This window comes from Solanum tuberosum, unplaced genomic scaffold, assembly GCF_000226075.1.
Source record: "Solanum tuberosum cultivar DM 1-3 516 R44 unplaced genomic scaffold, SolTub_3.0 scf00008, whole genome shotgun sequence".
Taxonomy (NCBI): Eukaryota; Viridiplantae; Streptophyta; class Magnoliopsida; order Solanales; family Solanaceae; genus Solanum; species Solanum tuberosum.
The window spans coordinates 3328027-3351365 of record NW_006238934.1 but is presented as its reverse complement, the minus strand read 5'-3'; the positions used below and the strand labels follow the sequence as shown (position 1 = coordinate 3351365).

General features: G+C 37.4%; 1 protein-coding gene across 2 annotated transcripts in view; it reads right to left on the bottom strand.

Annotated features, from left to right (window-relative positions):
- Positions 1–304: 304 nt before the first annotated feature.
- Positions 305–23339, bottom strand: part of LOC102593182 (ubiquitin carboxyl-terminal hydrolase 12) — a 29758-nt gene continuing 6723 nt past the window's right edge. For both annotated transcript variants that reach the window (XM_006339128.2, XM_015310043.1), the window contains exons 11-32: positions 22377–22451; positions 22117–22195; positions 21896–22042; positions 21733–21813; positions 21536–21655; positions 11641–11763; positions 8572–8649; positions 8370–8458; positions 8170–8278; positions 8002–8070; positions 7804–7914; positions 4369–4424; positions 4099–4276; positions 3847–3948; positions 3694–3765; positions 2716–2781; positions 2393–2458; positions 1959–2045; positions 1758–1874; positions 1557–1631; positions 1345–1428; positions 305–890 (exon numbers count right to left, since the gene is read on the bottom strand). In XM_006339128.2, coding sequence (XP_006339190.1) covers positions 849–890; positions 1345–1428; positions 1557–1631; positions 1758–1874; positions 1959–2045; positions 2393–2458; positions 2716–2781; positions 3694–3765; positions 3847–3948; positions 4099–4276; positions 4369–4424; positions 7804–7914; positions 8002–8070; positions 8170–8278; positions 8370–8458; positions 8572–8649; positions 11641–11763; positions 21536–21655; positions 21733–21813; positions 21896–22042; positions 22117–22195; positions 22377–22451 — 2026 coding nt within the window. In that variant the 3' untranslated portion in view covers positions 305–848. The remainder of the gene's footprint in view (positions 891–1344; positions 1429–1556; positions 1632–1757; positions 1875–1958; positions 2046–2392; positions 2459–2715; positions 2782–3693; positions 3766–3846; positions 3949–4098; positions 4277–4368; positions 4425–7803; positions 7915–8001; positions 8071–8169; positions 8279–8369; positions 8459–8571; positions 8650–11640; positions 11764–21535; positions 21656–21732; positions 21814–21895; positions 22043–22116; positions 22196–22376; positions 22452–23339) is intronic.

Here is a 23339-nt window from a genome sequence, read left to right as displayed (position 1 = left end):
TACATCATACCACATCCCTTGATATCTCAAGGCAAATCCACTTATTATATCCTTCAAGCTACCCAATCCATACAAATGAATGCATGTAGTCATCGCATTGAGTCGTCCCCAATGCAGTCGACACCTGAGTCATTGTTGTCTGGTCTTTTGCCTGCTCGAAAAAATGTATTGTATTCTAGATCTTTGTAGAGGTTACTGTGGCCACAGTAAATAGAAAAATTAAAAAGAAAAATGGTCCCATGCCAAAAAATAAATCATTCATATGCTCAACTGAAGGAGGTTTTGAGTAAAAACAACAAAGACAGAAATGAAGCATAGAAAACATATACCAATGCTATAGAGAAAACTTATACAGATCCATTCCCCACTCGTATGACATTAAATACAACAAAAAGAGGAATGGGAAACTGGTAAAGAAGTAACAGATAATACATGCCCAGAAGGCACCCAACGACTATATCAACTATACATTCCCTTCAACCAAAATCTTATATGCAGAATAAATTATGCAGAAGACAACATCAAAATGAACCAACCCTCAGCAGTGTAATAGCTGAAGGCGAGGGCAGAAACTGCAGCGCACATCCTAACTAAACTAAAGAGAAACAAATCTCCCTCCCCAAAAGAAATCAAAGGGAAAACATATAGCCTGCAAAATCTGACCAAATCACCAGGAGGAAGCAAAGGTGGTGAAATCCCCTATATGAAAACAATTTTCATGCTAATCCCCTCTCTGCATTCTACTTATCATCATGTCATAGCTACAAACTCTTTTACATGTCTCCCTTCTAAGCTCGTGAGGAGTGAACGCTACAACCAAAGCCCAGCTGGAATATCACAAACCTCTTTCAGTTGTATATCTTGACTGGCTTTTCAAATGTGTGACGGTTCTGCAATTTCAGAGTAATTATTAAAGCATAATAGAGGTTTTTTTAACATATAATGACCAAAATTATCAAGCAATAAGCAGCTCAGAGTGTAGGGTCCAGTGGAGAAACGATGTCAAATAATTCTGCAACTATTAGACTATGTAACTAGTCAGTGATTGTCGTCGAGCAAAATGGAAACATAGATTACATCTCAATATCTGATCACACACACCCAAAAGAGAAGGTCCATAGAAATTAAACCATATGAACTATTAGAGAAATTATTTTTTATTTTTAATTCGCAATCTACTAACCTGACCCTGAAAGCTCCTCAAACATTAAAAAGCAGGTTCCACTAGATAAAATATCATAAATTTAACAGCTTTTAGGAGGCAAATTAAGATACTACAATAGAACCACTTGTATGTTTTAACTGATAACTAAAAGGGTTCTAGTAAGATCTAAGAGAGTCTACCTGATTAATATATGGCCTCTTAGATGTATTATCTGCATGCTCCAATCCAAGGTACTGCTCCCAAGCACCATAAACATCTCTCCTCTGCAACAGGATACAAGCATCTTCAGCTTGGGCAGAATTTAGAAAAAAGAAGACGCAACTATAGCCGACACACAAACATAAAAGGAAGTTCACGTGGACTTTCAGGGGTGGGGTGGGGATACACTAACCTGAAAACGGTTGGATACAATATCTGAGTCCTGAAGGTATTCTGGGCGCCCCAATGATAAAAATGCAAATTTCCACTAGCCATCAAAAAATTACAGAGTCAACCCGTCGGTCAATCATAGGCCTTTAAAAACTAAACCATAATGCTAAAAGTATGCAAGAATATTCCAGTTGCTGCAAAGGCTTGTGCTAAAGCACTGTACCTTAGAGAACTCCTCATCCGAGACCTGCAATTTCTTTTGAATGCGCACTTTAATTTCTGCTAAAGTTTCACCTTCATGGATGACCAGAAAGAAAGGTTCTCCAAAATTCTGCACTTGCTGTTGAAAACGAATCCAATTACTAATTTTAACATCAGATGCAACAGTATATCAGTAACAGTCAATCAAGCCTATTTGTATTACCATTTGATTTTGTGGAGTCTCTTTTGTGAAATGGTAAACATGAATTAGACGATCATGGGGACCAAGGTTTTTCTCCTCTTCTGGTATCTACAAAAAATTAAAATAAAATAAATAGAGTATTACAAATAGGTCGGTGGAACAACATATACCACAGAATATCATTATTAATTTTAATCGACTATCTAAAGCAGAGGGGTCAGTGGAACAGAAGACACGTTTAACAAATAAAGCTGACACAGCAAAGCATAGCAATCAAATTAAAGCTCAGATCCTAGATTCTCCTTTTTGAAAGAGGGTGGGGAAGGAAGGGAATATGTATCCAAATCTCTGCTTAAACTTCAAAACCTCAGCAACATTTTTTTAGAAAAGTAAAAAGGATCAAAAGAAGAAGAAGAAAAAGAAGAAATCAGCCATACAACACCTAGAAAACTTACTTCCTCTGCCCGCAATGTCCAATATTGGTCATTTATATTCTCAATCTTTTCACTGAGCGGAAAGATCTGCAGATTAGAAATGGTAAAGGAAAGGGTGGTGGATCAGATACGACAGACAAAAAGAACACCTAAGCTAACAGAAGAAGTCTTGAAAGGTCATTTAACGATCAAACTAAAATGTCAGCACAAATCTAATAAAGGAGAAGTATTTTTTGAGAAAGGTAACAATTGTATTAGTCAAGAGCACAAAGCCTGTGCTAGAAGCCATATTTACAGATTCAAATAAAGGACAAAAGTATTAAACATATATTAGGACTCCTCACCTTATAAATCTTGTGATAGAAAACCTCGAGTAATCTGAGCTCTGCATTTGGATGGGACAACTCTACCTGTTGCAGCACACCATATGCCAGTAGTTATATTCTCATACCATAAATGGAAGCCACCATTGAACAGAAAACATTAGAGAAATAACATTGGTCCAGAATATACATGACAGATCTAAATCTTATATGTCCTTAAAAAATGCATGTAAAATGATTTTCTTCATAATATATACACCAACAAGAGACATACATAAGGGTGCACTATTGTCATCCTTCATTAATGGTTTTAAACAAGATAATCTTATTGGAAAGAGAGTACTCCCCTTGCTGAAAAAAAAAAGGAAGATAGCTATTTTTGAAGTAAAAAAATATCACAAAAAGATTGCCAACTCCCGTTGTCAACAAGTGATTTTTTGTATAATCAACTAAATCAAGTATGTTAAGATAAATTGAAACGCAAATTTAGCTAACTTGTACTTCTCATGTTATTTCCAAATTCTAAATTTTATTTTCAAAAGACGCCAATGTGACACTTGAGAAGCAAAATATGAATATCTAATTTGTGATAATCATCACAGAAATCTTCTATGCATAGTAATTGACTAAACTACTGGAATTGGAATCTTAGTTATTAACTAGTCAATATTAACAAAAGATATTATCCAAAGTAGCAGAAAAGCACACGCTGGCGTAGTGTAGGCAACAAATGTAGATCCCAACTCTTCAATTATTAGGGTAAATAATACAAGTAAGACTAGATTGTACCCTTTCCCTATAAGTTATCCACAGAACCTGAATCCATCAAACAACATTTACAGTAATGATGCATAAATCAACTAAAAACATATAACCATCAAGACATCAGAAATCTACCACAAGGAAACTGCTTATTTTTTACTGAGGGGTGTCGAAATTGCTTTCATCCTTTTCAGAGACTCAATTCCACAATTAAAGTTTATAAACACATATCCATACCTTTGATTTGATTTCATTAAGAACATCCCCCACGGTACTCTGCTTAGGCAATCTTACATTCAGAATTTCAATCTGAAAGCGATGAAAACAAATGTAATGAGGAAAGGTAATAGTTTGATGGGATAAAAATGTTTTTTGCCATTTTAGAGAAACCTCATCCTTCGTAGAATGATGGAAGGCAACTTTGAGCGTCTTCAGACATTGTAATTCTGGCAGAGGTATGTCCAGAACTTCATAATACAGAATATCGGAGATCTATCACCACAAAAAAAAAAAAAAAAAAAGTTGAGACATGGTTAGTCCAGACACATCACATCCAACCAAAGTAATATGTCATTGTTTTGATGAGTAAGCATTAAAAGTCACCATGTGCTTCCAAGATAAAGTCAACTCATGTTAACAAACCTGATTGTAATGGATAAGCATGTCTACCAAATGATCCACAGACCGATATTTGATGGGGTTGGGCTTGGGTTGCTGTGAGTAGCAGTTGTGAGGAGTAAGCCTAATTTTGGAGGAATCATCCACACCAAGCCTCTGCGCCACTCTCTCCACTACTTCATCATATGTATCACTTTTTGCTCTGTAATATTACCAACAAAAAGATGGTCACAGATGTATCAGAAGCAAATGCTCTGCACTAAAGTGTAGGATAGAGGTACCAAATAAACTCACAACTCCAGACAGAAATCATCTTCCTTCGGTTTTTCCAGTGCTCTGAAGTGGACAATCTGTAAATAATAAACTCATATATGAGGAATCAAAACGGGAGAAAATCATATCATCATCATATATCATATCATACATCATACACCATACATCATATCATCATCTATCTATCTATATCTACCAATCTATCTATACAACCTTTAAAACATGAACTTCCTAACTTGAATGTTAAATTACTATAATACACCTAATTAAAAACACTCATTTTAGTATATCTTCTAAAGGAGGCACCTTTCCACATTGAAGGTGTTAAGAAGTCTCACATCGGTAGAGGCATAGGGAATTGATCTCCTTAAGTGGACTTGGACAAATCTCCCGTCATAAGCTAGTTTTCGGGGTCGAGTTAGGCTCAGGTGTCATATCTTTACATGGTATCAGTGTCAGGTCCATCCCAAGTTGTTGTTCGCCAATGTTAGGCCCCCATTTAAAAGTGTTCACGCTCCAGTTAAGGTCTGGACGTGCAATGGGGTGTTAAGAAGTCCCACATCGGTAGAGGGATAGGAAATTGGTCTCCTTATATGGACTTGGACAAACCTCCCCTCATAAGCTAGCTTCTGGGGCTGAGTTAGGCCCAGGTGTCATATCTTTACAGAAGGGTTGTGAGGTTTTGACTTTTCCGATAAGGCCCAATACGCACCTTACCATACTACCCTTTATTGGCTATAAATAGAGTGGTTTTCTCTCATTTTTTGAACTACGAATTTCTAAATTTTCTACACTTATAAAACTCAAGTGTGATTTGTAGTCGTAAATTTAATATTGTCTATCTTAATACTTATAGATAGTAAATTTTTTATAAACCATAAAATGGTTGGTAACCCAATTTAGTATATCTCCTATCTTTTATATTTTTATTTATGTGTTATATCAAAAGCAGACACCTTTTCACATGAAGGATGGTGACTTCTTAGAAGGATTGTGATTTTTCCATAGAGTTGAGACTTTTTCTAAGGATGGTGACTTTTCCAAAGGGTTGCGACTTTTTTTTTATGACGAGGGGAACCGCAACCGCTACCCTTCGGGTGCGCACAGGGTAAAAACCCCACTCCTATGCAATAGCTGGCAAACCACACAGAAGAGGTAACCCGCACTAGGCAAGCCCAATGTGACGAGCTCGACCCAGAAGGCAAATCCCTTGCTTTCGCTAGCAAGGGGTTCCGAATCATATCTATACTATTCTAAGTAAGAACCTTTAATGCTAAAAAAATTGAATTATCAAAATGTCAATCAAAAGTTGAACGTCCTTTTTACACTTTAAACTTAAATTAAATCATTGAAAGATTGTAATGCAATTGAGTAATTACAAAATAGTAATTAGCTCTTTAAAACACAATAAAGTAGTTAGAATGCTAGATGGACATAATTGGATCAACTAAAGGACTGTTGATGCTTAGAGAGTTCCATAAAATTTCACGTACAAAAACGTAAAGATCACTCATAATAAATACATATTTGCCCTTTAAATACATACTAAAATTTGATGATACTTGAAGTTTCAAGAGTGAGTTTTTTAGATTTCTAGGTCAAATTTAAATTTAGTTTTGTTGGCTATAAATACTACTCCCTCCAAGTCAATTTATTATTCAAACTCAACGATAATCATGTAACAAGTTATCCCTTCCGTATAAAGGAAATATTACTTCATATATTAATATATTAGAAAGTTTATCTTAAAATACTGAACTTCATTACATTAGCCTTTAATTGTAAATAAATTATTGCAGTAACGTTTTCAAATGAATATCTTTTTAAATTATCATGCATTCTTTCCATCTTCTAAAGCTTACATTTTGTAGTACTTTATTACTCATTAATATTATTTTCTTCTTTGTTTTGTTTTTCACATTTGAAATAAACGTGTAATGACACTTCCCACTTATAAATGGAGTTTTTCTAAAGCTATTTAATATACTCTATTCTTGCCAGATTTCTTGAGTTACATGGATTCGAGGGACGAAGGACACGGTAAAATAGGTACTACCTTATTATCAACAAGAGTTAGGTCTATATAAATTTTAGGGAAAAAGGACAAATATACCCCCGAACTTTCGAAAATGGTATGTCAATACCCTTCGTCATACTTTTCGGACATCAAAGCCCTTGCCGTCCAATAATCGGTGCACATTTGCCCCTCCCACTAACGGAACACTCATTGTGTACACGTGGCGTAATCCTACATCATGACCCGGATTGACTAATTTTTTAACCCAAAATTCAAATATCCACCCAACGACCCGTTTAACCCACCCGATACACTCATTACTCACACTAATACTAACCTATCTAAAAATCTCTTTTTGTGAAACCTGCCGCCGTCGTGAAGCCAAAGAAGGCACCGGCACCGGTTGGGAAGAAGGTTGTTGCCGCATAGCCGAAAGCAACAACCCCGAAGAACAAATCCGCAACAGGAGCAACACTAGCAAAGAAAGCGAAGAAGACGGCGACTGCTCCGGCTAAAGCAAAGTGGTGAAGAAATCTGCAATTGCTAAAGTGGAGAAAACTCCGGCGAAGAAAGTTGGGAAGAAGCCGAAAACTATTAAGTCTCCGACAAAGAAAGCGAAGAAATGAAGAAATTAATCTGAATTGGGTGTTTGAATCTTTAAATTACTTTTACATTCATGGGTTTTTCATTTTTCTTCTTCCCCTTCCCCTTCCGTTTGCAGATTTTACTCATTCTCCATAGACTCCATTGTTAGGGTTTGTTTGTTTTAGAAGTATGACTTGTGCTCTATCCTTTTCATTGAACAGTTGCAGATTTGGATGAAGAAATGATGAATTAAGCCAAAATTTTAGGCGCTTTTTCTTTAGGAATTTAGAGAGTTTATTTGTGGGTAAATTGGGTCGGTTAAATGGGTTATGGACGGGTTTTGAAATTTGGGTTAAAAATTTAGTCAATTCGGGTCGTGATGTAGGATTACGCCATGTGTACACAATGAGTATTCCGTTAGTGGGAGGGGCAAATGTGCACCGATTATTGGACGGCAAGGGATTTGATGTCCGAAAAGTATGACGAAGGGTATAGACATACCATTTTCGAAAGTTCGGGGGTATATTTGTCCTTTGTCCCTAAATTTTATATAGTAGTAGGGGCCAAACGTGCAACGCACATTCCCAAAACTAGTACAAATAAAGAGTCAGATGTATGGTCTGCACAAGCACAACACAATCAAGAAAAGGAGACATGAAAGAAAATGTTGCAGATACAGTAACAACAATGATGTAACTCGTCAAGGCAAAGACTCAAGGAAGTTTCGAAAGTTATTCCCCTTGCACCACCATAGAGGACCATAAGCCCTAAAAATATAGGAGCAGAGAATATTTATACTAATATATAAGGACACCAACAACCTTTGCAGAAATTGGAACTCTATGGGGATTCACCTGGCGATTTTTGACATACTCCATATATGAAGAAACATCTGGAAATCGAACTTGTTCTTCAACTTCAGGAAAAGCTTTCTTCTGAAAGCATATAATATCCCCATCTTCAATCTGTAAGAAATAAGTCAGCAAAGCAAATCCAAATCTGAGAAGAGAAGCTTTCAGCAATCGAGCAGGGAAAACAGAAAGGACAAAAACCTGGCTAAATCGAAATGAAGCCTTTCTGTCTAGTCTTTCACACATGACAGAAGGTTCAAACTTTATTTCCTGTAAAGAAAAAAGACCAAATTCTCATGTCATATCAATCAATGACATCAATAAGAACGATAAGTGCATCAACAACAGAGAGGAGGAGACAAAGCACACCTCAAAAAGTTCGATTTCTTGGTCAGGAGCAAATCCAGCCAATTCATTAAGTTTTGGAAGTATCTCAATTGGCTTACTAGTACTCTTCACGAAAAGCCTACCAACATAACTGGAAATACAAAAAGGGAACAAATCTTGTTGTTAACCTTGCCGCAAAAATATATCTCCCATGTGAGCTCTTTTAAGAGCAAATAACTTACCGGAGCTCTTCTTTCTCAGGATCATAAAGCTTAAAGAAAAGGAGTATATCATCTTTACTTTTGTCAGGTGGAGGAACAGGAATGAGATCCTGAAATATTAAACGAGTTAAAGGTAAAAGTAAAGTAGAATCTAAGCCAAAAAAACACATGTCAACAAAGGGGAGTAACCCATGGCAATCAATAAGAGAGTTGAGGAAGGTACCAGGCCACAGTTCACTTCCAAAAATAATTTTAACTCAGCATTGGTGGTCTTGTTAGAAACTTCCCTTAACTGACCAACCTGCACTTGCAGATGGTTGTCTTAGACAACAATATACATCTTTCAAGAACCGTTACAAGCTAGGAATTAATTATTATAAAGAATAATAGGAATAAATAAAGCAGAAGTGTTTCCATAGGACGGCCGAAGGAAACTATGTTGCTCTGACTCTCCAAAAATGCAGTTGGTTGTGTGTCGGATCCTCCAAAAGTAGTGCAATTTTGGAGGATCCAACACGGGTGGGCCAAAATTTGGAGAGCCCGCGCAACATAGGAGGAGAATGTATGAACTAGAACATCATGCAAAGTACAAGAATAACTTCTAGAAATCATCAGTTTAAAACATTAAAGATATCAAAAAGGTGATATACCAGGATAAACTTAAATGTTTTAAGCACCAGAACTGAAAATATCACTCACTTACTGGAACAAGTATACAAGATGACCAAAATATAAATGAGGCATCACTTTAATTGTAAAACACAGTGTATGATCAGATTCCTATGCAGTCAATCTATTAGATAAGTACACCTACATAAAGAATATAGTCAATATTTATCAATACCTTGTACTTTTAATATATATTAATACAACAAATAGAGCAACTAATACTACTGTCAATCGAAACAAGTTTGGCCTACTTATAAGAAGCCTCTGCAGCCATTTCATTCCATTTATACCCACTTGATTCCAACATTCTACTGATTGATGTTCATTAAAAAAAAAAAAATGCAATCTCTAAATCCATAATATTTATTTTCACAGGATATATTAATCATTCATCTGATGCCAAACCGAAAATTGATCAATTTGAGACGGGAAGTGAAAGATTACTTCTAAACCCCTTCAGAACATAAATCATTAGACAAAACAAAAATGTATTTGCATCCTATGTACAAAGGTTTTTATTGGTGGTTTTTGGCAAACCTAGTATGCACCTCGACTATTTAACCGACTCCTACATCTCCCACCAATACAGCTACCAAGTATTTCTGACCATCAATGCTTAGGCAAATGGGAAGACCTCAACAACATCAACTACGCCTCAGTCCCAAGCAAGTTGGGTTGGGCTATATGAACCTCAGTTCCTCAGTAACCATGTTACTCCATTAAGTTCATCTTTAGGCCAATAATAATAACAACAACAATAATAATAGGCATTAAAAATACTATTAAGTTCTTTATATTTTCTACTGACGTATAAATATCTGAAAGGCCAAACACAAATTGGAAGAGCTTTTCCACCTAAAAGCAGAATTCGAAGTAATCTAATGTTGCCTATTAAGACAGTCCATTATCATATATTTGATTTGGTTTTGCAGGAAGGCAACCAAATCAATAGGACAAGGATTAACCGTTTACTGGCAATCAAAACTTTCTAAAAATGATTATACATTACCTAGTGCAAACATTTTAAGAAACCAACAATTATATCTCCGAGATTTATTAATTAGTTTGACAAGACAACAGAGTGTTACACCACAGAGGAAATGTAATTGTATAACCTAAACTAAGAATAACTTTAACTTGGATGAGTAGAATTTTTTCATTGTTAAGTTGGATGGGTAAACTTGGGAAAACATTTTTGAAGGTTTGTTAGGAAATTTAGAGAAGACTGAATCAAAAACCATGTTGCCAAAGCACCCAAGAATATGGCCTAGTGGTCAACCTTGGAGACTAGAGTTCAAATCCAAAGGCAAAAAACTAGGTGACATCTGCCTAAAATTTGGTTGGCAAAGTTACACGGTACTTGTGCTGGTGGACGGTAGCACACCGATGGAATAGTCAACGTGTTGGACCAGGTACCACCAGTGTAAAAAAAGTTGTCTTGCAAATCCTCCACCATTTTGATTTCCCAATATTGGACTGGAAATTTCTCCTTCTGTGATAACTTTTAAATACAATGAGAATGGTAGTGAAGTTCTCACTGAGACGCACTCGTATTCTTATGATGAAAAGAGATATAATGACCAGTGTTAAATCTTTGCTTATAATCGATTCAGTTAACCCACTCTTCCCCCCTAACTTCTTTACAGAGAGGAGAGGGATACCAAGAAAGAAGCATAATTTCAGTAATCATTACTCCTAATTAACTATGACAATCAAGTTTGTTTTTTTCTTGGTACACTAGATTTATTTCTCTTCAACCACAAGGCAAAAACCTTTCTTTTTGAAGTAATTTCATTGAAGGCATCAAGAAGATGCTAACAGGTCCATAAGGATTACAAAAAAGGTGCAAATGGCCCCCACACAAAACAGCTAGGCTATTCTCATGGAGCTAACAAAATCTGAGAACTGAAAAGAAGAATTTGTAGCGAAAAGGCCGAACCGACTGATAAAAGTAAAAGACATTTGGCTTTAAGGGAATGATTAGGAGTTGGATAGCCCTCCCCGGAGCATCTTTGACACAGGACAATCTCAAGTGATGGAAATTCCGGATGGCAAACAGATGCTATATGTGCTATAGAACTGAAGAGACAATCAGCCATCTTTTTTTTTTGCAATGTACAGCTGCAAATGATATTTGGAATATGTTTTACACTATTTTTGGACTCAGTTGGGTCATGCCAAGTAATCTAAGGAAGCAGTAGGAAGCTGGAGCAGATGGAAAGTTGGTAAAGCCATCAGAAAAGTCTGGAAGATGATACCAGCAAGCATTTTTCAATAGAACAATTTTCCAAGAAGTTTGAAGGTTCAAAATCATGATAAACGTTACATCACCTAAGAAGTGATATTAGAGCATCCTCTGATTAATTCTAAGTACCAATCTTTTCCAAAGAACATAACACAAGACCTTAACAAATTACCTCCTACTTATTGTGCACACTGATATTAGAAAAGGAAAACCCACCTTCAACAGCAAAGAATGAATCCAACTTACTCAGAAATTAAGCAGCCAATATTAATGCAAACATGTGACGAAACTATGACAAGTATAATTACCCAAAACAGGGAATAACATCATAACAAATACTAAAAACTCAATGGGAATGAGAAAGATATAAGAACTCACTGTTTGTAGTTCCTCCTGCGGAGTTAATGGGCGATTGGGCCGGTAAGTGTGATTTTGCCGCTTTGCCCAAATCCAGAAACGCTGGAATTGAACTGGTATACCCAATTCTTTTGCAACCTCCTCCTGCAACAACGGAAAGTTTGGTCAAACACAAAGCAATAGTATCCAAGAAATTGGAAGAACACTTAAACATGCCAAAGATATGTGCTATAGAAATTAGTAACTCGTTGATTTTATACACCACAAGGAAGGTCATCCTTGACAAAAATAACTTCGTTATTCAATTCCACAGATCAAATTTACATCCTTGTTTTTTGAAGAAAGGTTATTAACAAGGAATTAAATGATAGAAACAAGAGGACCACACGAGATTAAATTTGCTGGGAAGTGGTGTATACCCATACTGCTAAGAAGGAAGAGAAAAAAAGATAAAAGGGAAGAGGTAATTCCCAAGAAGAATGGAGCAAAAGAACTCAAGGCTAATGAAGATAATCTACACTGGTTGAGGGCCAATAATGGGAAATTCACAGTAAAATCAGCTTACAGACACCTTGATAGGCCAGCTGCAATGCTCTTAACATGGCCTTGGAAGATGATATGGAAAGTTAAAGTACCTCACAAGGTGGCTTGTTTCACCTGGTTAGTAGCCAGGCAAGCAGTACTAACTCAGGATAATCTAATGAAAAGGGGAAGACAATTATGTTCCAGGTGTTTTTTTTGTGAAAGAGAAATAGAGACAACAAGCCATCTCTTCATCCATTGTAGAGTGACAGAGAAACTGTGGCAGGTGTTTTTTAACTTGAGGGGTATCAGTTGGTCCATGCCAAGGCGTACCTCCGAAGCTCTAACATGCTGGAATAAGAAGGAAATATGTCCGGCCACAAAGAGAGATGGAAGATTGTCCCTGTTTGCATCTGGTGGACAATATGGAGGGGAAGGAACCAAAGATGTTTTGAAAACAAGAGCATCCCTTTCCAAAGTCTGAAGTTGAATTGTCTTATAACCTTTTATTTTTGGTGTAACTATGTACTCACCAAAAAGGTGGAGGATATTACTCAGTTTCTAGATAGTTTAAGAGGGATATAGGTGATAGATTTCTTTGGTTTTGCTTACTGTAAACTCCAGATGTAACTACTACTAAAATACACTATTGGTGTATTTTGTCTATAAAATGTTAACTTTCTCAAAGAAAAAAAAAACTCAAGGATTTCAGGCCTATCAGTCTAATAGGCAGTGTTTACAAGATTATCTCCAAACTTGTGGCAGAGAGATTGAAGAAGGTGGTGGACAAATAGTTGAGCAAACAACAAATGGCTTTCATTCAAGGCAAGCAGATTATGAATGTAGCTCTTATTGCTAATGAGTGTGTGGATTCCAAACTGTATAGCAAGGAACCTGGCCTTCCTTTATTTGAGAAAAGGTAACTGTGTATTCACAAAGTACTCATCATCAAGGATAATGAGCACAGTCACTTACAACCCAGAGGGCACCATTCCAGCAAAAACCCAAAACTAGACTAAGTGGCTTTACAATTTCCCTATGAAATCAACAAGAAGTTCTATATCCCCTACTCTATCTTCTTTACACGAAAAATAAAGAAGACTGACATAATCCATCTTGATCTTCTGCATGTTGTTGAATTTTTCTTCAAAACCTCTTGCATTTCTTTCCTTCCATAAGGTCCACCAAATACATGCAGGTATCATTTCCCACGAGTCCTCCTCTGATTCTCTTCTTCCAATTCCTTTCCAACTATTAAGCATTCCTTTAATAGTTTTTGGGATCACCCAGTGCACTCTAAGCAACAGAAGAACATGTTGCACAGATTTGCAGATGTTTTGCAGTGAAGAAACAAATGACTATTTACTTCTTCATCTAATGTACACATAAAACATCTTGAGCAAATCTGTCTACCTCTTTTTTGTAGTACTTCATGAGTTAGGCAAGCTTTCCTACACACTAACCATACAAAACAAGAGATTTTTAGGGGAATCTTGGTTTTCCACTAAAGCTTCCAAGGCCATGTTGTGGACTGTGTATGTGTAACATTTCTGTTCCAGTAGCATGACTTCACAGTCAACATGCCCTTGTTGTGAAGCTTCCATACTGTTGTGTCAGCTACATCAGACAATCCAGGGATGTTGTTTAGTATCAACAGAAGACTTGCAACTCTATTAATTTCCCAGTCATATAAGGCTCTTCTGAATACTAAATTCCAGCCTTGTGGGCTCCACACCTAGGCTATTGTGGCTCTATTTTGTTGACTAAGGATGAACAAATCAGGAAATAAAATTTTTAAACTCTCCTCTCCTATTCAAAGCTCCCCCCAAAAATCTATCTCCAAACCATTACCCACCTTTAGTGCTATGTTGCTATGAAACTGAGGCCAAAGTCTTCTGATGGATTTCCAGACACTACAGCCATAAGTTCCCAGAACTTCAGTATTCCAGTGGCTTTGGAGGCCATATTTTTCTGTGATGACTCTTTTCCATAAAGGTGAATCCTCATAACAGAACCTCCATAGCCACTTTTGTAGTAGGCATGAATTTTGCAAGCTTAGCTTCTTGATTCCTAACCCCCCTTGCTTCTTATTGAGAGTTACAACATCCAATTTCACTAGATTATTGCCTTTGTTTTCCTTCTTGCCATTCCATAGAAAAGTTCTTCTAAGCTGATTAATTTTATTCAGGACACTTTTGGGGATGGGAAATAAACTCATCATGTAGGAGGGAATGGAATCCAACACTGATCTAACAAGAGTTAGTCTGCCTCCAAAAGACAAATATTAGCTTTGCTATCTTGCCAATTTTTTGTCACACCTCTCCAAAACTTCACTCCAAACCTCCGGTTCTTTGTTCTTAGCGCCCAGGGGAAGACCAAGATATTTAGTAGTTAAGAGTTGCTACTTGACAGCCTAGGTTAGCAGCAAGTAGTTCCATGTTGTCTACTTTGTTGACTGGGTAGAGGAAACTCTTTTGCCAATCAACATGTAGACCAGATATGCCTTCAAAAATGGTGAGAATTGCCGTGATGTGTCGGATTTGAGATATTTCAGCTTCACAAAAGATGAGGGAGTCATCTGCATATAGCAAGTGGGTAGTCCTCGTTACATTATCTCCAGTGCCTTGAGTCTGGGCCTGGAAACCCCTCAGCCAACCATTTGTCTTTTCCCTCCTGATCATGTGGTTCAGCCCCTCCATGGCTAAGATAAACAAAAATGGCGAGATGGGGTCCCCTTGCCTCAATCCCCTTTGGGACTGGAAAAAACCTTCAGTGTTGCCATTAATGATTAGAGAAAACTTCACACTAGATATACAAAACCTTATCCAGCTGTTACCTCCCAAATCCCATATCTTCCGGTACTTTCAATAAAAAAATCCAATTGACATGATCGTATGCTTTCTCAATGTCAAGCTTGCAAAGGATCCCTGGAACCTTTTGTTTCACCCTAGAATCCACCAATTCATTTGCTAAGAGTGAAGCATCCATAATTTATCTACCCATTAGGAATGCCATATGATGTTCATCTACCAGCTTCCCCATAATAGACTTCAACCTTTCAGTCATGAGCTTGGAGATTATCTTGTAGACACCTCCAATCAAACTAATATGTCTAAAGTCTTTTAGCTCTTCTGCACCAGCCTTCTTTGGTATTAATGCTATGAATGTGGCATTAAAGGATTTTTCAAACATCTCCTTATGATGAAATTTTGATTAGTCCCCATCAGGTCATCCTTTATAATTTCCCAGCAAACTTTGAAGAAGCTCATTGTGAAACCATTAGGGCCAGGAGCTTCATCACCATCACATTGTTTGATGATATTTAACACCTCAGATTCTGAGAAAGGTCTCTGTAGCCACTCTTGTTCTTCTGGTAAAATGGTTGGACAACCTAACATGTCAAATGTTGGTCTCCATTTTTCAGATTCTGAGTAGAGCTTTTTGTAGAGCTCTATCATAGCAACCTTGATGTCTCCAGGTTCCACAATTTCCACACCTCTCACCATCAATCTATCAATGGTATTACTAATACCGTCTATGAGCATTAGCCATTCTCTGGAAAAACTTAGTGTTGTTATCACCTTGCTATAGCCACAAGACTTTGGATTTTTGTCTCTATTTGGACTCCTCATTCTTGGCCATCTCCCCAGTTCTACAACAATTGTTGTTCTTGTTAGAATAGGAATAGGTTTATACAATCCTATTAGAATAGGAATAGGTTTATACAAGCCTATTAGAATAGGAATAGGAATAGGAATAGGAATAGGAATAGAAATAGTAAATAGTATCCTACTTGGTAAAGGATTGTATTCTAGTGTCTATAATTAGGATCTCAATGTAATAATGTAGACACAACAACAATTCAATAATATTCTTCTCCAATATTTCTCACATGGTATCAGAGCCTCTACGGTCTTGTTAGAAAATCAAAGAGATTCCGCTGCCAGCGGGTGGCACCCATATATGTTGCCCGTCTGGCCAATGATTATGTTAGCAAAAGTTGGGTCACCATGTATCTTTCATGTGACTATTTTCTCATATCTAATTTGTGTAGCACCGTGTCATCATTTCGGTAACTACTTTCTTATATCTAAATCTTGTAGCACCGTGCCATCTTTTCCGGTGACTACTTTTTCATATTTAATTTGTGTAGTACTGTGCCATCATTCCAATGACTACTTTTTCATATATAATTTGTGTAGCACTGTGCCATCCTTCCGGTGACACCTTTTTTTTGCATATCTGATTTGCGTAGCACCGTGCATCTCTCCGAACTATTTTTCATATTTAATTTGTGTAGTACCGTAGATTTTTCCGAACTATTTTCTCATATCTGAGTTGCATAGCATCATGTGTCTTTTCAGTGACTCAAATTTGATTTGCATAGTTCCATTCGTCTTTCCGGTGACTCCTCAAATCTGATTTGCATAGGATTGTGCCGTCATTCCAACCCTACCCATATAATTTTTCTTTTACAGTAGGGTCGTGCCATCATTCCAACCCTACCCATATTATTTCTCTTTTTTCAATGGGGTTGTTCCATCAATTCGAACTATCCTATATAATTTCTATTTTCTAGTTGGGTCGTGACATCATTCCGACCCTACCCATATTATTTCTCTTTTTCAATGGGGTCGTTCCATCAATTCGAACTATTCTATATAATTTCTATTTTCTAGTTGGGTCGTGACATCATTCCGACCCTACCCATATAATTTTATTTCTTAGATTGTGACCACTTTCAACCATCAAATCTAATACTCCGACGTATGAGCATGTTTCGACCAATTTTTCGATTACTTTCTTGTTTAATATTGACTCATCTATTGATTCCAACATGATCATATACTTTATACTTAATTTTGAGCACTTTGTTGCTCAGGGGGAGTTTAGTAGCCTTGTATGTCGATTGTATAAGTCACTCTATGGTCTGAAACAGTCTTTGCAAGTTTGGTTTGAGAAGTTCAACACCGTAATTTTATCACTCTGTGTTTTATCGGCGTTATGCATTAAATTCAGTATTTCATGAGAAGATTGAGCACATTGAGATTGATTGTCAATTTTGTGAAGTCGAGTGATCAACTTGCAAATATCTCACCAATCCCCTCATCGGTCATCGTGTTAATTACATTTGTAACAAGCTAGGTACATGAATTGTATGCACTAGTTTGAGAGGGAGTATTAGAATAGAATAGGTTTATACAAGCCTATTAGAATAGGAATAGGAATAGAAAATAGTATCATACTTGGTAAAGGATTATATTCTAGTGGCTATAAATAGGATCTCAATGTAATAATGTAGACACAACAACAATTCAATAAGATTTTTCTCTAATATTTCTCACAGTTCTCATCTCCTCTTCAGATAGTTCTCTACTTTCCTGCAACAAATCAAGTTCAGCCAATTCTTCAAGCAAACTATTCTTCTTAGTGATCATCTCCACAAAAGAAGCTTTGCTCCAGTCTTTAAATTTATGTTTCAACATCCTTAGTTTGCTACTAAGTCTATAATCAGGGCAACCTTCTACTATGAATTCATCCCACCAATTTTGTACCATCTCAATAAAACCCTCCACCTTAAGCCACCAGTTTCCAAACTTAAAGTTTGACCTCTTTTGCTCCCAACTCCCACTTTTCGGTAAGACTGGACTATGATCTTTTTTGCCTGATGTTGTTGAAGGTCTCCTCCCATTCCATGGAGAAGAGGAATTTGTCTAGTCTAGCTGCACTAGGATGATTTGGACCCCTACACCATGTGTATTTCCCTCCAATCATGAGGGGATCATGAAGCGTCAGTCATCACATTTGAAATTCTATTACACCCTCTTCTTTCTCCCATGGTTTTGTTGGTATTAAAATCACCACAAGCCACCCAATGTCCCTTACATAGCTCCCTGACGGCTGATATTTCTTCCCAGCACAACAATTTTTCCTTTCTGGTATAAGGAGCATACACTTCAGTGAGGTACCAAGTGAAAGAAGTTTGGGTTGATATAAGTTCGTACGTGAAGGAATGATGTCCTATTTCAATCTGATTTTCGATCGATTTCCGGTCCATATCATGTTGTACCACATGAACAAAATACCCCCTACTACCTTCTGCTTCCATGAATCCATATCGTATCCATCTACATGCCCATAACTGTTTAGCTATATCTTCTATGTTCTTACTCAACTTTGTTTCCTGGAGACAATACACATCTGCTTTCCACTTTTGAAGTAAGCTCTTCACCAGGACTCTTGCTACTAGGTTTATTGAGTCCCCTTACATTCCAAGAGGCTAAGTTAACTCTCATTGGTAAGTTAAGCTTAGATTTCTCCCTCTATTCCTGCCATTTACTTTTTCGTTCAAACAGGACTTTATATTCTTTAATTCATTCTTCCCAATGCCTTAAATTTTTGAAGTTGAGTTTGTCTTTGCTTGACCCTTTTTATCCAAAACAGATTTCCTCTCATCAATTCTCATAAGGAGCTCTAAAGTTTCTTTTTCGAAAGCAACCTCGTAAGTGTTACTCATTTCCAATATGTGGAAATTGACCCAATTAGAAGCGTCTGATTCTGCTTCTTCTTGGGTGAAGGGGGTTTGGATATTCACTGGTTCTGCATCATGGATTTGTTGGATATGGAGGTTTCCTTCTGATCTTTGCATGTTGTGGGCCCTTGTACCTTCCTCTTCTCTTTCTGTTTGAATTTCATTACAAACTTCTTTCCTCTCGTCGACTTCATCCTCTGGACACAAGTTTATTTTTTCCCCTTCGTTCACCTCCTCCGGCAAGTTCGTTGTGTTTCGCGTCTCGGCCATGCCTTCCCATCCTTCAAAGGCTTTAAGGAACTTAAAAGTTAATTCCCTGAGTTCATGTAAGCCTTCAGTCATGCTTACATGCTCCCCACGTGACACCACAATCTTTTGGTTGGGTTCTTTTGGAATAGGGTTTGGGCTTTTTAAAGTTGAAAGCATTGGGCCTTTACCTTTACCTTTACCTTTACCTTCTTTACCTGCAGGAGGCAAGCCCAAGTTCAGATTTGAATTTTCTAAAATTTCACGTGTGTTTGCAATGACAGCACGTGGTTCAGAACTGACACCTGCAGGGTTTTCTCCATTACCCATGTGTAAAGACTCAAAGGGTAATAATTTTGACCTTTGTCTTCTTCAATGCTGATTCGTGCCGGCGACGCTGTCCAAAGTTGCATGGAGAAGGCAATTCCGGCACGGACAATGGTTACCTCCTTAGGTATTTTAAAACCCATCACCTCGGACACTGATTCTTGCCTATTTGAGGTGGTTATGGAGTTTCGTCTCCTCCTCCGTCCCGACCCATCCCCCAATGGAGTCTCTGATGACCTTGAATATTTTTTCCGATCGGAGATGGAGAGGAAGTCCAACAATCCTGGTCCAAATTGTGTTAGGTTTGTCTTTTCCTTCTATTGTTCCTACCATCGGGTTCCACCATACTAGCCAGAGCACAGACTCATTCCATGTCCAATCTCCTACTATTACCTGCTCTGCCGTGGTTCGACTTGCAAAATCGAACAAAAATCTTCCGTCTCCCATCTCATAAATGTTTAGCCCATGTGTTATCTTCCAAATCTTGTTCGACCATCTCCTAACATCAAATAGCGTGGACATTTGGTTAGTCGAATTCTCAAATTTTCCCACCCAGACTTCTGTTTAGGACTTTAATGAAGGTGTTAGATTTGTGATCAATGTAGATAAGGCCCCCTTCATTAAAGGTGCCACCACATTAACTTCAGCTTCTTTATTGCTGGCCCATTTACTACTTCTGAGAGCCTCTACATATGGAATGTTGTTATCAACCAATCTGTGCAAATTTATGTTTTCTTCAACTTTCCTTACAGCAATGAATCTTCCCACTTTATCTGCAATAGCCTCCCAGCGGAACATTAGCACCGGAATAATAATGACAGACCTTCTTCTTCCTCTCACATTGATCAAGCTGATGTACCTACCAAATTTGTTGTAATTTCTGGCACAAAAATTTTATGCCCTATCTTCTGATTTCCTCCATCTCTGAACTACGTTCCCTTTTGTTTTCGAAGCTTCCCGCAAAACTTGAGAGATCCAGATCATAGCTTGTCTACTGAAAGAAGTTCTGATGATAGTTTTTCTGCTTCTTTCAGTTCATTCATATCATTCTCTTGCTGCCCCCTTGAGTCATTCAATGTCAAAAGATTTAAAACCTAACTCGAAATAAATGCAATCTTCCATTGATGAAGAAGGTTTGTGTTTTTTTTTTTTAGAAAAAAAGATGAAGAAAAGAGAGTTTTCGGTGATCGGAAGGATCACCGGAGGATGGGTCAGGGTGAATCCCCCTCCTAGAAAGTAGGAGAGAGAAAAGACCCGATAACTGTGAGTGGGAGCATTTTATAAGTTACTTTTTTAAATTTGAGCAACCTGGCCTTCCTTGTAAACTAGATATCCAAAAAGCTTTTGAGCATGTGAAATTGTGAATTGGGATATCCTTCTTAACATCCTGAGAATTGGTTTTAGTACCAAAAGGATACTGGATTAGATCCTTTTTTTGAGAAATGGAAACCCAGAAGGTTTCTTCCCCTCTCACAGGGGATTGAGGAAAGGTGATCCCCTGTCACCTTTCTTGTTTATCATGGCTACAGAAGGAGTCAACAATATGACGGAATAGGGATATGTTTAATGGCTGGATCAGGGGTTTCAAAGTGAAGAGCAGACAAGAAAACAGCATGGTCATCGCCCATTTGCTATATGCTGATGAAACTCTTGTTCTATGTGAGGCCAACAAAGAAAATGTGCTAAACCTCAAATAATTATGATCCTGTTTGAAGGTGTATCAGCTTCATGAACTGAGAAAAAAACAGGTTGTATCCTGTGAATGTAGGGCCTGAAACCCAAGTTTTTGCTGAGTTCCTGGAATGTGAGATAGGTTCTCTACCTACAAAGTATTCGTTCTAGCTTTGGGTTCTAAGAACAGAGCATTGGAAATATGGAATGAGTTTTTAGACAAATTTGAGAACAGACTCACCACCTGGAAAGCAGTCAAGCACAATACCTCTCTCTAGGGGGCAGAACAATTCTAATCAACTCTGTACTTGATGCTTAATGCTTTACCACGGCTACTCCTTTCACGCACAAGGACTAGTTCTTCCTGCTATTTGATGCATATCCCATTTAAAAAAGGACCTGCTACTCTCTATCTATCTATCTCATTCTCATCTCTCATCTGACTCCCTCCTCCAAATGAGTCTACATAAGTCTTTTACTGATGCTAACAAGTGAGAAGATCATTACTTTAACTACACATTTAGTCGGGAATGACATAAGGGTTAAATTCTGATCTATCACTGGATGTGCTACTTGGATCCAAACTAGGCAACAACAATTATAGAAAGTAAAAAGTACCTTGAAAAGGTTAAATGGCAGCTGTTTCTGGATTCGAAAGCTACGAACTTTGTCATGATCAACAAGATCAAAATATATCTCCTTACCAATCTGTTCTCTAAGATCCTCATCCCGTGCAACCTACATACGAGTAGATTAACACAGCATATTCAAGGAGAGAAACTTAATATTGGACAATTAAACTATTTGAAAATGACCTTGATGATTGTATAAAGGTGGGCCTGTGCTTTGTATCGTCTCTTGTCCTCCTTCTCTTCTTGTTCTTTCTTCAACCTTATCTAAAATGAAACAAAAACATGGTGAACTGAACAACAGGTGCAGAAAATCTATTTCTTGCGTGGAAACTTTTGACAATCATACCCTTAAGTGTTCCGCAATGTCCTTCTCACCAACATCACAGATTATTTTATCCTTGTCACTCTCACGTATATAAACAAGCATGTAAGCATTGGAGTATTTTGTAAACTTGAAGGGAGTGTTATTGAAGCCGGGATTTGTCTGTGGCAACTGTAAAAGCAAAAGTAAGAATCAAAGCATGACACAGCACGACACAAATTAGATGTGCTGTTAGAGACGTATACCTCCTCCTCTCCACCATATTGTTCCTCTAGAGCCCTCTTATTGTCTTCTTTTGTCACCCGTTCGTCATCAAACTTATACCTAACATAGAACCAAATAATCACATTCAATCAGAGCTCAACTTATATCGTCAATTAATTAACTTTATCTGAATGACAGTACGATATGATGCAGAATTTTTCCCTACTGCTCTGTGATCCTGCAGGAAATGCTCAGTAGATAGAGACAGCGACGAAGAAAATGTTTTACAAAGAGTGCATACCATTGATCTGACAGTGTTGGCCTGATGAAAGCATAATAATGTCCACCATGCACACCACCGCTATGAACCAACACACTGCCATTAAGAAAAGCAAGGTGATACTCTTAGTATAAAGATAAAAGACAATGCCACACACCTAGGTAAGCCAATGGCTTGAAACTATCACACCACTAAAAAACAAAAGGAAATAATTTCGTTTATAAGGAATCTCATAATCGTATGTCCCAAAATATCAGAACATGAACAACGCCCTCAAAGGCCAATCTTATCAGATTCAATGACAGTTTATTGATTCATTGTTTCAATCTCTACAATATAATTTGTAATCAGAACTGCTGAGCTCTACACATGCTAACCAACAGCACGCAGAAAGGTGACATACCAATTCCTAGTAAAATATTAACAGATATAACATAAGAGAATGAAAGCAACTTCATTTTTTAAGGAAAAAAAAAGAGAGGGTAAATAAGATTTAAAATAAAATAAAAAATTGAATCTTAGCAACTACAAACAGATCTTAGTGGTACATATGATTTAGAAGAAGCAGCAGACACAAAAATAGATGTTAGCGAATTAAGCATAGTTGAGTTACACCGAAGACTTCGCACCATAGTCCTAGCCAACTAGATAATGGGGCAACCATAGCAAAGCATAGTTGGTATTCGAGGACTGGGAATTATTTGTAAGTCGGCTTTGCTCCATGTTACATGGGTATTTTGGGCCAGAATACAGAGTTGGGGAAAACACAGCAGCTTCATAGTGAAGTTTTCTAAATCTTGCTTATGTCAAGTAATGGGATTGTCTGGTTGAAGTAAATAATAAATGCTTCAAGCATGAAAAGTGAACAATCCGCAAAGAAGAAGTTGCGGGATTCAGCTCACTGCTCACCTATGCATTATGTGGCACATATAAACAGAAAAACAATAGTTGATATTTTGACACCCCCCCCCCCCAAACCTTTTT